Source organism: Mobula birostris, chromosome 3 (genome assembly GCF_030028105.1).
Source record: "Mobula birostris isolate sMobBir1 chromosome 3, sMobBir1.hap1, whole genome shotgun sequence".
NCBI classification, from domain to species: Eukaryota; Metazoa; Chordata; class Chondrichthyes; order Myliobatiformes; family Myliobatidae; genus Mobula; species Mobula birostris.
The window spans coordinates 177,001,607-177,018,080 of NC_092372.1; the positions used below are offsets into that span (position 1 = coordinate 177,001,607).

The following is a 16,474-nucleotide window of genomic DNA, read 5'->3' on the forward strand; positions in this document are numbered from 1 at the left end:
AAAAGGTCCGTGAACACCAACTCAGTATTCCTTTCTTGGCACTATTTATTCCTACTGTAATTTACAGTAATTTAATGTCTTTGCAAATTAGTACATTTTGCATCATAAGACAGTGATAATAAACAGAAATCTGATTCTTGGCAACATCCGGTGAATTATGGCAGATCCAACTGCAACATCAATTCCCCATGGCACCACAGTATCTTTACGCACCTTGTTTATCAACTTTCTATATAGCTGGACTTCTGGTGAGGCACGAGACAAGATGGCAGCAGAGCACTGAGCGCTGACATATGACCCTCCTTTTTCACATTCTTTAGGGCTGATAGATGGGTCTTAATACAAGGTTGAGTTGGAGAAAAATCTAACTAAAGACATGACCTCAAAAAAAGATCCAAATTCAACCAAGAAACAAGATGCCAGCAGACGACACCAAGCTAGCGATTCATCCCAGGAAATAGCTATGCTAATTAAGCAAACAATGGCAATGGAGATGAAATCGCTGCAAGAAAGGGTAGCCCACATGCTAAAGGAGTCACTGGAAAAGGCTCTCGACCCCATACAGAAGCATATGGCAGAGAATGGCAACATTCTCCAGGCGTTAAAGGAGCAAGCGGACATTCACGCTAAAAAATTTAACACGGTCTTCAACAAAATAGACAACATTCAGGTTAGCTTACACAAGAATGAGAAAGTTACTAACTCCTGTCTCGCAGAGGTGACTAAGATACAGAAGAAGCTAAACGAGTTGGAGGACAGATCCAGGAGAAACAATGTGCGGCTGGACAACTTACCAACAGGCGCTGAGGGCAACGATCCAAGAGGTTACCTCCAGGAGATGCCGCCTAATTGGATTCCAGCGCTCAAGAATTCCCACAGCATTCCATTGGAGATCGATAAAGCACATAGGATCTTTTCCAACAACTTCTCAAGACCGCGGGCCATAGTTTTTAGGCTTCTACGGTACACCGACCAGCAGGCTATCCTGGAGGGTGCGAGGAAAGCCAAACCTACTCTCCCTGATGGCACCCAGCTGCAGTTCTTCGCCGACTACAGCCCCAGCACGATGCAGGAACCGTAGGGATACAAGGAGATCCGACAGCTATGCTTCGACAGAAGGGGATCGACACATTCCTCATATACCCAGCGATAACGAGAGTGAATATCAAGGGCATGAAGATGTCATTTAACTCAGTAGAGGAAGCGAAAGAAGCTCTGAATTCATCGGTGCTGGGAGATATGGAAGACGATCCTGGGCAAAGTCCGCACACCCCTCAGGAGGAGATGGAACTGCATTAAGAGCTCGGACCAGCCTATATGTGCAATCTAACAGGCACGGGCAAGTTAACGTCCTAGGTGTGAAGTTTTCTGGTTATTCTTTTATTGGAAAGTCATTCAATGCACTTTTGTATTTAGTTAATTAAGGGGCCAATTTGTTTCTGAGTATTGCAGGTCAGAGTTTTAAGGTAACGGCTCAGTTAACTTGTTAGTACAAGGATAACATGGTAAGGTGATATAAGTCCGCCTAGAATATACTTTTTATCTTTTATTTTCTAAGGTGATATTCAATACACTCAAATGTCATACTTCATCAAGAATGAAGCTGAAAAACAGCAGTTTGTTTTAAATAATTTTAGTTATACATGTTCATTTCGGGTTATGTCTCCAGTAGACTTGTTTACGTTCCTGGGCGCCAGATAAGACATCACTGGCGCCATCACTAAGCGACGATCTATTAAAGCAACAGTCTCCCGCAAGAGAGCTGTTGGGGTCTTGATTATGTGTTATGTTATACAGTATTTGAGACAGAAATGGTTTTAATTATATAGGTTAATGGGTTTGACCAGGGTTTTTTTCTTGTCTCTTTGATATGATTGTCTATGAAAACCGCTTTGCCTTTCTAATTTCTTGGTGCTAGAAGGGGGCGGTTACTGTTCAGTTTCTGACATTGCTAGGTGACACTCACAGATGTTACAAAGTAAAGGGTTGTACGTGAGGGGTGATGGGAGGGGGGTGGGAAGGGGTTAACTCAGGGCTCCACCACCAACTTACAACAACAGATCCAGGGGAAGATGAGCGATACAGATAAATTAGAAAATCTTACTACTGTATCACTTAATGTTAGAGGATTAAACTCTCCCTACAAGCATTCAAAGGTTTTAGATTTCTTACGCAGAAAGAAAATAGATATTGCGCTGTTACAGGAAACACATCTTAAACCTAATGGCATTCCCAGGGTTCAAAACTGCTTTTACAAACCCGTTGTGGCATCAGCTGATGGTACTGGTGTGAAAGGAGTTATTTGATATTAATGAGACATAGTATTAATGTATCAATTGAAAGGACTAGGCGCCGACAATGAAGCACGTCTAGCTTTTTGCTGCACATCCATTCAGGGTAAAAAAGTTGCATTCATTAGCCTATAAGCCCCAACTATATTCGAGGTTGAATTTTTTTCCCTCAATTACCTCACAATTACTGAAGTTAAGTGACTACCAACTATATGTTGGTTCAGACATGAATGCTTTGGTAAACAATAACCTCGATAAATCTTCTTCAACTGTATCAAGCTCTCAAGAATCTGCTTCCAAAGCACATAACCTTTTTCTAACGGATTTAAATTTAACTGATATGTGAGGGGTGCATAATCCATCTGCTAAAGACTACATCTTCTTCTCCACAAGACATAAAACTTTCTCTCGGATAGATTACATTCTTATATCCTCCGGTTTGCTGCCTTTGGTACACTTAATAAAATTTTTGCCCAGAAATGCATTTGATCACAACCCAGTCATATCTACTTTTAATTATAGCAAAATTAAAAATAAGGCTATTAGGCAGAGGTTTAACTTCACCCTTCTAAAAAACGACGCATTTCTAACACAATTGAGAACAAAACTGACAGAATTCAGAATATTCTGAAGGGAGAGGGCTAGCAGCCAGCTGTCTTGGTACATGTTGGTACCAATGACATAGACAGGAAAAGGGGGGAGGTCCTGAAGAGAGATTTCCGGGAGTTAGGAAGGAAGCTGAGAAACAGGACCTCCAGGGTAGTAATCTCAGGATTGCTACCTGTGCCACGGGCTAGCGAGGGCAAGAATAGTAGGATCAGGCAGATGAACGCGTGGCTGAGAGACTGGTGCAGGGGGCAGGGCTTCAGATTCTTGGATAATTGGGATCTCTTCTGGGGTAAGTATGACCTGTTCAAAATGAACGGGTTACATCTGAACCCGAAGGGGACCAATATCCTGGCGGGAAGGTTTACTAGAGCTGTTAGGGAGGGTTTAAACTAATTTGGCAGGGGGATGGGAACCAAAATGATAGAGCGGAGGAGGGGGAAAACAGAAATAAATCTAAGATAGTGAGCAGTAAAGATGTCAGGAAGGACAGGCAGGTGATGGGGCAAATTTGCAGCCATTGGGATGAGTTGCAGTGGAATAACGTTGCAGTGCAATCAAAGCAAATAGTACCAAATACTGGACTTAAGGTGTTATAATTAAATGCACGCAGCATAAGGAATAAGGTGGATGATCTTGTTGTACAGCTACAGATTGGCAGGTATGATATTGTGGCCATCATTGAGACGTGGCTAAAGGATGCATGTCTCTGGGAGCTGAACATCCAAGGATACCCAGTGTATTGGAAGGATAGGCAGGTAGGCAGAGGGGGTGGTGTGGCTTTATTGGTAAGAAATGACATTAAATCATTAGAAAGAGGTGACATAGGATCGGAAGGTACAAAATCTTTATGGGTTGAGCTAAGAAATCACAGGGCTAAAATGACCCTGATAGCAGTTATATACAGGCCTCCTAACAACTGCAGTGATGTGGACTACAAATTACAACAGGAAATAGAAAAGGCTTGTCAGAAGGGCGGCGTTATGATAATTATGGGGGATTTTAACATGTGAGTGGATTGGGAAAATCAGGTTGGCACTGGATCTCAAGAGAGAGAATTTGTAGAATGTCTACAAGATGTCTTTTTAGAACAGCTTGTTGTTGAGCCCACTAGGGGATCGGCTGTACTGGATTGGGTATTGTGTAATGAACCAGAGGTGATTAGAGAGATTGAGGTGAAGGAACCCTTAGGAGACAGTAATCATAACATGTTTGAGTTCACTGTGAAGTCTGAGAAAGAGAAGCCGAAATCCGATGTGTCACTATTTCAGTGGAGTAAAGGAAATTACAGTGGCATGAGAGAGGAACCGGCCAAAGTTAATTGGAAAAGGACACTAGCGGGAAGGACGGCAGAGCAGCAGTGGCTGGAGTTTATGCGAGAAGTGAGGAAGGTACAAGACAGATATATTCCAAAAAAGAAATTCTCGAATGGAAAAAGGATGCAACCGTGGCTGACAAGAGAAGTCAAAGCCAAAGTTACAGCAAAGGAGAGGGCATACAAGGAAGCAAAAATTAGTGGGAAGACAGAGGATTGGGAAGTTTTCAAAAACTTACAAAAGGAAACTAAGAAGGTCATTAAGAGGGAAAAGATGAACTATGAAAGAAAGCCAGCAAATAATATCAAAGAGGATACTAAAAGCTTTTTCAAGTATATAAAGAGTAAAAAACAGGTGAGAGTAGATACAGGACTGATAGAAAATGATGCTGGAGAAATTGTAATGGGAGATAAGGAGATGGCTGAGGACCTGAACGAGTATTTTGCATCAGTCTTCACTGAGGAAGACATCAGCAGTATACCGGACACTCAAGGGTATCAGGGAAGAGAAGTGTGCGCAGTCACAATTACTACAGAGAAAGTACTCAGGAAGCCGAATAGTCTAAAGGTAGATAAATCTCCCGGACCAGATGGAATGCACCCTCGTGTTCTGAAGGAAGCAAAAGGGAAATTATAGACCTGATAGCTTGACATCAGTGTTTGGGAAGTTGTTGGAGTCGATTGTTAAGGATGAGATTACAGAGTACCTGGAGGCATATGACATGATAGGCAGAACTCAGCATGGATTCCTTAAAGGAAAATCCTGCCTGACAAACCTATTACAATTTTTTGAGGAAATTACAAGTAGGCTAGACAAGGGAGATGCAGTGGATGTTGTGTATTTGGATTTTCAGAAGGCCTTTGACAAGGTGCCGCACATGAGGCTGCTAAACAAGATAAGAGCCCATGGAATTACGGGAAAGTTACATACGTGGATAGGGTGTTGGCTGATTGGCAGGAAACAGAGAGTGGGAATAAAGGGATCCTATTCTGGTTGGCTGCCGGTTACCAGTGGTGTGCCACAGGGGTCCATGTCGGGGCCGCTTCTTTCTATGTTATACATCAATGATTTGGATTATGGAATAGATGACTTTGTGGCTAAGCTTGCTGATGATACAATGATAGGTAGTGCTGAGGAAACAGAGTCTGCAGAGAGACTTGGATAGATTAGGAGAATGGGCAGAGATGTGGCAAATGAAATACAATGTTGGAAAGTGAATGGTTATGCATTTTGGTAGAAGAAATAAATGGGCAGATTATTATTTAAATAGGGAGAGAAGCTCTGAGATGCAACGGGACTTAGGAGTCCTCGTGCAGGATACCCTTAAGGTTAACCTCCAGGTTGAGTCGGTAGTGAAGAAGGCGAATGCAATGTTGGCATTCATTTCTAGAGGAATAGAGTATAGGAGCAGGGATGTGATTTTGAGGCTCTATAAGGCACTGGTAAAACCTCACTTGGAGTACTGTGGGCAGTTTTGGGCTCCTTATTTAAGAAAGGATGTGCTGACGTTGGAGAGGGTTCAGAGAAGATTCACTAGAATGATTCCGGGAATGAGAGGGTTAACATATCAGGAACGTTTGTCCGCTCTTGGACTGTACTCCTTGGAGTTTAGAAGAATGAGGGGGGACCTCATAGAAACATTTTGAATGTTGAAAGGCATGGACAGAGTGGATGTGACAAAGTTGTTTCCCATGGTGGAGGAGTCTACTACAAGAGGGCATGACTTAAGGATTGAAGGGCGCCCATTCAGAACAGAGATGCGAAGAAATATTTTTAGCCAGAGGGTGGTGAATCTGTGGAATTTGTTGCTATGGGCAGCAGTGGAGGCCAAGTCATTGGGTGTATTTAAGGCAGAGATTGATGGGTATCTGAGTAGTCAGGGCATCAAAGGTTATGGTGAAAAGGCGGGGAAGTGGGACTAAATGGGAGAATGGATCTGCTCATGATAAAATGGTGGAGCAGACTCGATGGGCCGAATGGCTGACTTCTGCTCCTTTGTCTTATGGTTTAATTTATAAATTTAAATAAAAAGTGTTTCAGATGTGACAGTGATTTAGGCCTCCATCAAGGGTTTCTTTTTTTTTGGCGTGAGCGTGCTCACATGTCCACCTGCGTGCATGCATCCGTGCGTGTGCGATGTTGGCGGGACGATGTCTTTTTCATGCCTTTACAAGGCACGGAGCGAGAGAGAGAGACTGTGTGGCGTGCCACTCCTCACACAGACATTTCGCAGTATTTTTCCCTTTTAACTTATGAGGTCAAGTTGCGATCTCGACACTCAACCCGGCACGGATGGAAAGCGTACTGGGGAGCGGCTCCGACTGGGTTTGAACCCGGTAACTTCCATTCCAGAGTCCAGCGCTGACGTCATTGTGCCACCAGCCAGCCCCCATCAAGGGTTTCTTACGAAATAACACCATATGGTTCAGTTCCCACCTACATAAAAGCCGGCTTCAAAAGACTTCCACCCTAGAAGAACAATGTAAGGTTTTGGAGAATGATTTCAAAAGGAGATAGACCATAACAATTCATCCCCTGGAGGGAGAAGAAGATGGCGGCACGACGCAGCGCGCGCAGCCGTTCCGAATTGATATCGTATCTGTGAAGTAGGATGCCGTGCACAATCCTGATTTGATAGAGACAGACGTGAAGAAGCACGGAGGAACATCTGGAGTATCTTCTGAAATGCCCGCTTCGCTGCCACTGCTACTGTGCAATCGAGAATCTCCAGAGGAAAGGCCTCAAATCTTCGGCCTTGCCTATTGCCTGTTGCCAGGGTCGAAGCGCTCGGCAGAGATGGTGCTCAGTGTATCGGTGTCGGGGAGCTGGTCCGAAGCTCGGAGTTTTCGGACGGACTCGGAGTCAGACTGTGGTCGGATGCTTCCGGGATGCTGCATCAGCAAGTTTGCGGCACTGGAGGTTTACCATCTGCGTGAGATGATGGGACTTTGGAGAGAGACTTTGAGACTGTACCGTGCCCATGGTCTGTTCTTAGCAAATTATGGTATTGCTTTGCACTGTTGTAACTATATGTTATAATTATGTGGTTTTTGTCAGTTTTTCAGTCTTGGCTTGTCATGTGGCTCTGTGATATCATTCTGGAAAAACATTGTATCATTTCTTAATACATGCATTACTAAATAACAATAAAAGAGGATGTGTGTTCTCATAATCTAAAAAAAAGTATACTGTTTTGGATACTGTTGGTGGGGACGACCTACCAGGGACACGTTGTAGTGGTCGCGTCTCTGGCACCGAGACTGGACCGTCAGCTCAGAAAGGAAGGAGGGAAAAGAGGAGAGCAGTAGTGATAGGGGGTTCGATAGCTAGGGGGACAGATAAGAGGTTCTGTGGGAGAGATCGAGAATCCCGGATGGTCTGTTGCCTCCCTGGTGCCAGGGTCCGCGGTATCTCGGATCGAGTTCTCGGTATTCTCAGGAGAGACGGTGAGCAGCCAGATATCGTGGTCCATGTGGGGACCAATGACATAGATAGGAGTAGGGATGAGGTCCCGAAGAAGGAATATAGGGAGTTAGGAAAGAAGTTAAAAAGCAGGACCTCAAGGGTGGTAATCTCGGGATTGCTGCCTGTGCCATGAGACAGAGAGGGGAGGAACAGGAAATTATGGCAGCTGAATGTGTGGCTGAAGAGTTGGTGAAGGGGGCAGGGATTCAGATTCCTGGATCATTGGGATCTCTTCTGGGGAAGGTCTGACCTGTACAAAAAGGACGGGCTGTACCTGAACTGGAAAGGGACCAATATCCTGGCATGGCAGGTTTGCTAGAGCTGTTGGGGAGGGTTTAAACTAGTTTGGCAGGGGGGTGGGAATCAGAATGTGAGGGCAGAGATTAGGGTAGAAGGACAAAGGCATGCTGCTATGTGTTCTGAATTGGTGAGGAAGGACAGGCAGGGGACAAAACATAAATGTAGCCAATTAGAGAGGTTGAAATGTGTCTATTTCAACACTAGTATTAGGAATAAAGGGGATGAACTTAGAGCATGGATCAGTACGTGGAACTACGATGTTGTGGCCGTTATGAAACTTGGCTGGAGGAAGGGCAGGACTGGCTGATGCAGATACCAGGGTTTAGGTGTTTTAAAAGGAGTGGGATGGGAGGTAGAAAAGGTGGGAGGGGAGTAGCATTACTGGTCAGGGATCGTATCACGGCTATAGAAAGAGAGGATGCTGCATCGATGTGGGTGGAAGTCAGAAATAGGAAGGAATCACTCACTGCGCTGGGAGTAGCCTATAGGCCCCCAAATAGCCCTCGGGACACTGAGGAGCAGATAAGTAGGCAGATTTTAGAATGGTGCAGGAAATACAGGGTTGTAGTTATGGGTGATTTCAACTTCCCTCATACTGTCTGGCACATCCTGACTGCAAGGGGGATAGATGGGGCTGAATTTGTCAGGTGTGTCATTTTTAAGTAGTAGCTTATGTTTGGCAGAGATGGAAAATGTTAAGGCCAAAAAAGGAAAATTGTAAGTTTCACTTTTACTCAGGTAAAAATAAAATCACTTTTGCCCAGTAACTCGTTTTATTGCACGTTAAATACAGCAAAATAATACACAAAGACATGGCAAAAGTAAAGGCAAACAAATGAGGTAACAGCAAATTTCACTTTTGTCCAGTAACCAGCCTTATTGCATTTAGTCGTAGCTGTCATCCCTTTCATCGGTGAAGAGACTATGGCTGTAGGAAACGTTTCCAGGGTAACCCCTCTGTGGGAGTGGGGAAGATGTTGGTGGGATGCTGTCAGGATCAATATTACGGCCTCATCTATATAAAACATATATAGATGATTTTGATGAAGGAAGTGAGATTTGGGGTCTGTCAGGTGTGGATGCTTTCATTGATGTATCAAGAATGGAGAAGTACCAAGAAGGAATACTTCAACGATCTGCATTCTGTATCTTTAACTCGCAGGTCCTTGACTCCAGTCTACAACAAACTATCCGGTCCAATCTCTAGCCATCCCTGATTGATAAGAAGCTGGAAGGATCACATGCCATCTAAAATAATGAAGGGTCTTGGGAATGGGTGATTTTTCTAATGAAGTTCTAAAACTTGGTAGAGATCAACTTCAATCACAAATTCACATCAGAGACCCGCTAATTTTATAAGCAACTTCAAGAAAAGAGGCAAATCTGATTGTAATAATTAGAGGGCTTTCCCCCATTGTCTCACCAAAGAGAATGCCATTGCCTGGGTCTTCCTTAACTTCCCCCTCCCAGCAGCTAAAAAACCTGCTCCCTCAGGCTACGTCCACACTAGACTGGATAAATCCGTAACCGAAGCTTTTTCTCTTTGTTTTGACTCTCCGTCCACACTGAAACAGCATTTTCCTCCCCTGAAAACGGAGATTTTCAGAAAGGCTCTCCAGAGTGAATAAATCTGAAAACGCTTAATATCCGGTGTAGTGTGTACGGGGTAACCGGCTATTTTTAAAACCACTGTCATGACGTGCCAGAACAAATGGTGGCGGCAGCGCAGCATTTCATTGTTTTCTTGAACGGAACCTCCAACACCACAACAAGATCTGACAATAGATGTGTAACAGCCTAACGTAACATTGTATGGAAAACAATATAACACTGATGCAGACATGTTTTATACATTTAACAAGGTGCTTTATTAATGTATTGCTCATGCAAACATTCAATAGATGCAATTGTCACTTTTGCCCAGTAACTTGTTTTATTGCACATGTTAAATACAGCAAAATAATACAGAAAGACATGGCAAAAGTAAAGGCAAACAAATGAGGTAACAGCAAATTTCACATTTGCCCAGTAACAAGCCTTATTGCATATAGTTGTAGTTGTCGTCCCTTTCATCGATGAAGAGACTATGTCTCTAGGAAATGTTTCTGGATAAATGCATACCAAGTCTTTCGTTTGGCAATTTCGTATTAAGTTTTCCTAGTCTTAACTGGACAAACGCACACCAAGTATACGGTTTCCTCTTCATTTGTTTTCTGTGTGTCCTGCGCATGCCCAGTAGGAGGAGATTCGCCCAAATATCCGTTTTAGTGTGGACAGAGGTATTTTTAAAAACGCCTAGTGTGGACGCCTGTCGTTTTTATGCGAAACCGGCATTTTCAAAATTATCCTGTCTAGTGTGGACGTAGCCTAAAGGCTGATTTATACTTGTGCATACTAGCTTATGCCACAGTCTACACAAGTGGGCCACGCCTTTGTGAGCATTTATACTTGTGTGTTGGTGTGTCTGCGTCGCTCTGCAATTTACCGCCAAAACGCTAGTTGGCGGTGGGGTTTCTATGCCACTGTGTTGAGTTTCTTCGTATTGAAACTCAATATGAAGAAACTCAAACTTCAAACAATGGCGACTGAAACTGAAGGAGGGTGAATTTTCTGTGCTTGTCCGGCCACTGAGAGACATGGACGAGGAAAAGGAAATGCATTTCAAATATTCTCAGATGTCGGCAGGTATATTTGACGATTTGGTTCATCGTCTCCAACCATTTATTTCGCATCAGTGTATGCACAGTATACTCAGAGACTGGCAATCACCATTCGAGTTTTAGCTTCAGGTGGAAGTCAACAGGTTGTAACAGCTGGCTACAAACTGGCGTCAAGCACAGGGTCCTCCATAATTTCCGAGGTCTGTAAAGCTTTATGGAAAGCATTGCAGCCAGAGTTCCTTCCCTGCCCTTCAGTCGCCCAATGGCAAGCTATTGCAGCGTAGGGGAAATGCGATGCTACCAAGCGGACCAATCACAGTTGTTTAGGTCTGCGTCACCATGTCGTGTAGTTACATTTTGGGAGAGGTACGCGTTAGGCTACGGCGTAGGGTTCAGCGTAGATACTGTGTAGGTTTCGCGGCTACGGCGTACATTTAATGCACAAGTATAAATCAGCCTTAAGTCACTGTGTGAATTTCTTCCATCTGAAAGCACAGTAAGCATAATCTTCACAATGCATCAGCTTCAACAGAAATTTACAGAACATTATCAGCCACTACAAATGCCCTTTGCCTATATCAAAGCATTCCATTTGACAACAAAATGGGACTGTACAGCAGCCTTCTCAAAGTTAGCTGTTCACAGAAATTTGTCCCCATCATAAATCTGCTTCAAGATGGCACACATGTTGTGATTTTAATTAGTGCAAACTGGTTTCAAACCAGGTTTTATCTTTGCCCATAATTTTTACTGTCTTTCTTGCTGTAATGTTGTGCCTCACCTTCAGCAAACTTCCCACTGAGGTAGACCTAATCTACCACACAGGAAACTGATAAACCTACACCATTTCCATTCCAGACTACAGGGCATCTCAACTTCAGTCAACAGCTACAATACACACACAATGCTTGCAAATGTGTAGGATTCAAAGGCTGAGGCTACGTCCACACTAGACTGGATAATTTTGCAAACGCCGGTTTCGAGTAAAAACGACAGGCATCCACACTACGCGTTTTTCGAAATATCTCTGTCCACACCAAAACGGATATTTGGGCGAATCTACTATACAGGCGAAGAGGAAACAGTATAATATTGATGTTTCTGTGGCGGCGTTGTGCTATTTACATAGAATCAAACTAGAGTACCAACAACAACAGTGAAAGAAAGTTTTCAACGATGTCTTCGAGGAATACAAAGAAAACCTCTGCTGGAAAAATCAGACCGGACTTCCTCGTTTAGACAGACAATGAAGTCGAGCTGTTTCTGCGAGTTACAAAGGACTACAAAGTCAGCAAAGCAGCAGAGATGTTTAATTCCAAACAAACCATTAACGTAGACAATAAAGTAAACAACACACGCATGAAGTCGTCCTCTACCCAAGATCAAGAGATTGGAATCTTCTGTCATCAAACCTGCGCAGTATTTCTGACATTAATATTTTTAAAGATAGACTCAAACAAATCAGTTTTGGGGATCTAGTCAAAAAAGCTCACTTTACAATTTAACTCTCACGCCATTCATACCGACTGCGCGTTATAACAGCCGTCCGGCAGTGCTTGCACAGTACCAAGCAGAAGCAGAAAAAGCACTGTTGTTGTGGTGTTGTCATGACAACGTTTTTAAAACTCATGGTTACCCCGTCCTCACTACAACGTGAAGCAATCGTTTTCAAATTTACACACTCTGGGGAGAATTTTCGAAAATCTCCGTTTTCAGGGGATGAAAACACTGTTTCAGTGTGGACGGAAGGTCAAAATGAAGAGAAAAGGCTGTGTTTTCAAAATTATCCGGCATAGTGTGGACGTAGCCTGAGCTTCATGGCAACAGCGTCATATCCACAAAAGTATATGAAAACATGGGTCTTATGTTTAAATTCTCTACCAACTTACCCCAGCTATATTACACCACCCTCTGTGAATAATGTTTTGTCTGCCAGGCAACACAGAGAAAAAGGTACAGGAGCCTTCAGTTTCACACCATCTTGTTCAGGAATAGCTATTATCTCTCAGCCTCTTGAACCAGAGTGGATAACTTCCCTCACTCCAACATCGAATCCATTCCACAACCTATGGACTCACTTTCAAGGACTCCAAAACTCATGCTCTCTATATTTATTTATTTATTTATTTTACAACTTGTTGTCTTTTGCACTTTGTGTACAGTTTTTCATTGATTCTATTGTTACTGTGAATGCCCATAAGGAAATGAATCTTACAATAGTATATTGTGACATACATGTACTTTGCTAATAAGTTGACTTGAACTTTGAAAATTCAGTCATTGACCATGAAATGCACCACCACATTCAAGGTACCTGTACAGAGCTCACTATTTGAAGATCAATACAGCAAAGCCAGCACAAAGCTAACCATATATGGGCCAGCAGTAATCTATGCATTTCTGTCTGCTTCAGCTATGGCCTAACTACAGCAGGTCTTTCAACGCACTGACTGAAGAGGTACCATCAATGCTGTCTCCACAAATCCTCCAAAGGAACAGAATAAACAAACCAATTTCAGCAGATCCAATCACCCTCAGTTCAGCTCCAATGACCAAGCCACATCATCCACATGCCTCACTCATGATACTCTCTGCCAAGCTCTGCCACATCAAGAGGTTACCAGGTGGACAGCAGAAATGATTCAAGAATGTTCTCAAAATCTCTCAGCATCTCACCATTTCGAGTTAATTCCTGCCCTATTACTAAGCCTTCTGCTTTGTATGCAGCAACCTCCAGCACAAGTTTCGAGAGATTCAGAACGAGTGGTGGAACAACCTTGCAAAGAGAACTCAGCTTTACGCAGACACCAGTGACTACAGAGCCCTAAGAGCGGTGTACAGTCCTTTACACCAGGTCCAGAGTCCCTTACGCAGTGCAGATGGTAAGGCGCTCTTCACAGACAAGGCGTCCATCCCGAACCGGTGATCGGAATATTTCCAGACTCTCTTCAGCACCAACCACATGGCCGAAGACTCAGCAATTCATCACATCCCACAACAGCTAGAGAAGACAGAACTGGACAAGATTCCAACCCTAGAAGAGACAGTCAAGGCCATAGAGCAGCTGAAAAGTGGCAAGGCTGCGGGAGTTGATGGAATCCCACCTGAGATTTGGAAGCATGGGGGCTGAGCTTTACATACCAAACTCCACAAGTTCTTTGTCTGCAGCTGGGAACAAGGTAAACTACCACAGGACCTCTGTGATGCAGCCATCATCGCCCTGTATAAGGACAAGGGGGAAAAGTCTGACTGCTCCAACTACCGGAGGATAACTCTGCTCTCTAACGCAGGAAAAATCCTCACAAGAGTACCCCTGAACAGATTGGTGCCCATCATTGCAGGAGAACAACTCCCAGCGAGCCAGTGTGACTTCAGAGCCAACAGGAGCACCACCGACATGGTATTTGTTCTCAGGCAGCTCCAAGAGAAATGTAGGGAACAGAACAAGGGATTGTGCGTGCTGTTTGTCGACCTTACCAAAGCGTTCGACACTGTGAGCAGGGAAGGTCTGTGGCAAATCATGGAACGACTGGGATGCCCCCCCCCAAAGTTCTTCAGCATGGTCATCCAGCTACACGAAGATCAGAGTGGCCAAGTCAGACACAACAATGACCTCTCAGAACCCTTCCCAATAGGCAACAGAGTAAAGCAAAGCTGCGTCCTCGCGCCAACTCTCTTCAGCATGATGCTCGAAAGGGCCATAGAAGACCTTGATGACGAGGACAGTGTTTACATCCGATGGCAGCCTGTGCAACCTGAGGCAATTACAGTCCCACACCAAGACATTAGAGAAACTCTTCTGAGAGCTACTCTTCGCAGACGATGTTGCCCTTGTTGCCCACACAGAGACAGCCCTGCAGCGTAAAACATCCTGCTTCGCAGAGGCTGCCGAGCTCTTCAGATTGGAAGTCAGCTTGAAGACAGAAGTTCTCCATCAGCCCACACCTCAGGAAGATTACCAGCCTCCCCACATCACCATCGGTGAGGTAGAGTTGAAGACAGTCCACCAGTTCAGCTACCTGGGGGGTACTATCTCATCACCATCCTCAACATCCACTGGAGTGACTTCATCACCAACATTGAAGCCCTCAAACAGGCAGAGGTCACCAGCATCAAGGCCATGCTGTTGAAGACGCAGCTGCGCTGCACAGGGCACGTCTCTAGGATGGAGGATCATCGCCTGCCCAAGATTGTGCTGTATGGCAAACTCTCCACTGGCTACCATGACAGAGGGGCACCGAAGAAGAGGAACAAGGACTCTCTGAAGAAATCCCTTGGTGCCTGTCACATTGACCATCGCCAGTGGTCTAATCTAGCCTCCAATCGCGAGGCCTGGTGACACACCATTTACCAGTCTGTCTCCTCCTTCGAGGACACACGCAGGGCTGGCATTGAGAACAAAAGGAGAAGGAGGAAGAACCGTGACACAGCAGCACCAAACCCAGAACAGAATTCCCCTTGCAGCTGCTGTGGCCAGGCCTGCCTGTCCCGTATTGGCCTTGTCAGCCACCAGCGAGCCTGCAGGAGATGTGGGCAGCCCCCTTCCTAAACCTTCGTTCGCGAAGCCAAGCCATGAATGAACTATTCAAAATGGAATTAGAGCAGGAATTCCCATCCTGGGGTCCACAACCTCCTTGCTGAATGGTATTGGTCCTTGGCACTAAAAGGTTGGGAACCCCTGAAATTGAGCAAATGGGACAACATAGAAAACCCAAAAAGTCTCCTCCAGCATTCCAAAATAGCTGATTTATTCCCTCTCAACACAATTCTCTTGACTTCTCCCCATAACCTTTGATACCCTTATTAATCAAGAACCTATCAATCTCTGTTTTAAATACAGTATACCCAATGATTTGGCCTGCATATCTGTCTGTGGCAATGAATTTCAGATTCATCACCCTCTATCTAAATAAATTCCTCCTCATCTTTGTACTAAAGGAACGTCCTTCTATTCAGGATCTGTGCCCTCTGGTCCTAGACTATTGGAAACAGCCTCTCCATATCCAATCTGTCTAGGTCTTTCAATATTTGTTATGTTTCAATGAGATCCCCACCACACACCCCCCCACCCCACCCATTCTTCTAAAGTCCAGTAAGTACAGGCCCGAGCCGTCACTCCTCATACATTAACGTTTTCATTCCAGGGATCATTCTCATGAGTTCTTACAACGGGATCACACAAAAGCCCAGTTCACATGGCCAAAGTAAAGCACCACCTCCAAACTTCCTCTACAAGCAGGATTCTCAGCAAGTACGGTGCCTTGTGCCTCTGGGATTCACAAACTATTACTGTTGACAGTGACAAACGATTTATTTAAATCTTTAAAACCAGCTTGCAGTCAGGATAAAAGTCTTGTCTCAAGATACTTGCGGGGAAAGTAAATTTGCTTTCACTCTTCTAATGCCACATGCATCTGACAGATCTATAAAAAAAATTAAAATTCGTGCACCTTGTACTATCCTGCGACGTTTCTTACTCCGTTTCTTACGTTTGGTGCTCTCTGCCATATCCATGCCGCAAAGCTGGGAGTGCAAAGCTTCACCCTTCGCCGTGACAACTGGTGAATAGCAAAGTCTCACCGTTCGGTTAGAACTCGTACCCCGGCAGCGTGTGTTCACCTCTACGGGTGCCCGAGTAGGACAAAAATCAAATCATCACACTGGAAAACGCGTCTATCCTGGTTTCAAAATTCAAGGTCGCTAAAGAAACTTCACTAATACCGATTCCTCGCGAAATTCACACAGCCACCCTGCAGATTCAAGTTACGCACAACTGCGCAATAAAAATGTTTTAAAATCAGATTAACTTATAACGCAGGATGTAGTCGAACCAGTT

At 44.3% G+C, this 16,474-nt stretch overlaps 1 protein-coding gene across 1 annotated transcript in view; it reads right to left on the reverse strand.

Annotated features, from left to right (window-relative positions):
* The window catches only part of LOC140195440 (uncharacterized), a 442,685-nt gene extending 426,428 nt beyond the window's left edge, over nt 1-16,257 (reverse strand). Inside the window, exon 1 of the mRNA XM_072253735.1 lies at nt 16,089-16,257. Coding sequence (XP_072109836.1) covers nt 16,089-16,152 — 64 coding nt within the window. The 5' untranslated portion in view covers nt 16,153-16,257. The remainder of the gene's footprint in view (nt 1-16,088) is intronic.
* Between the last annotated feature and the right edge of the window lie 217 nt (nt 16,258-16,474).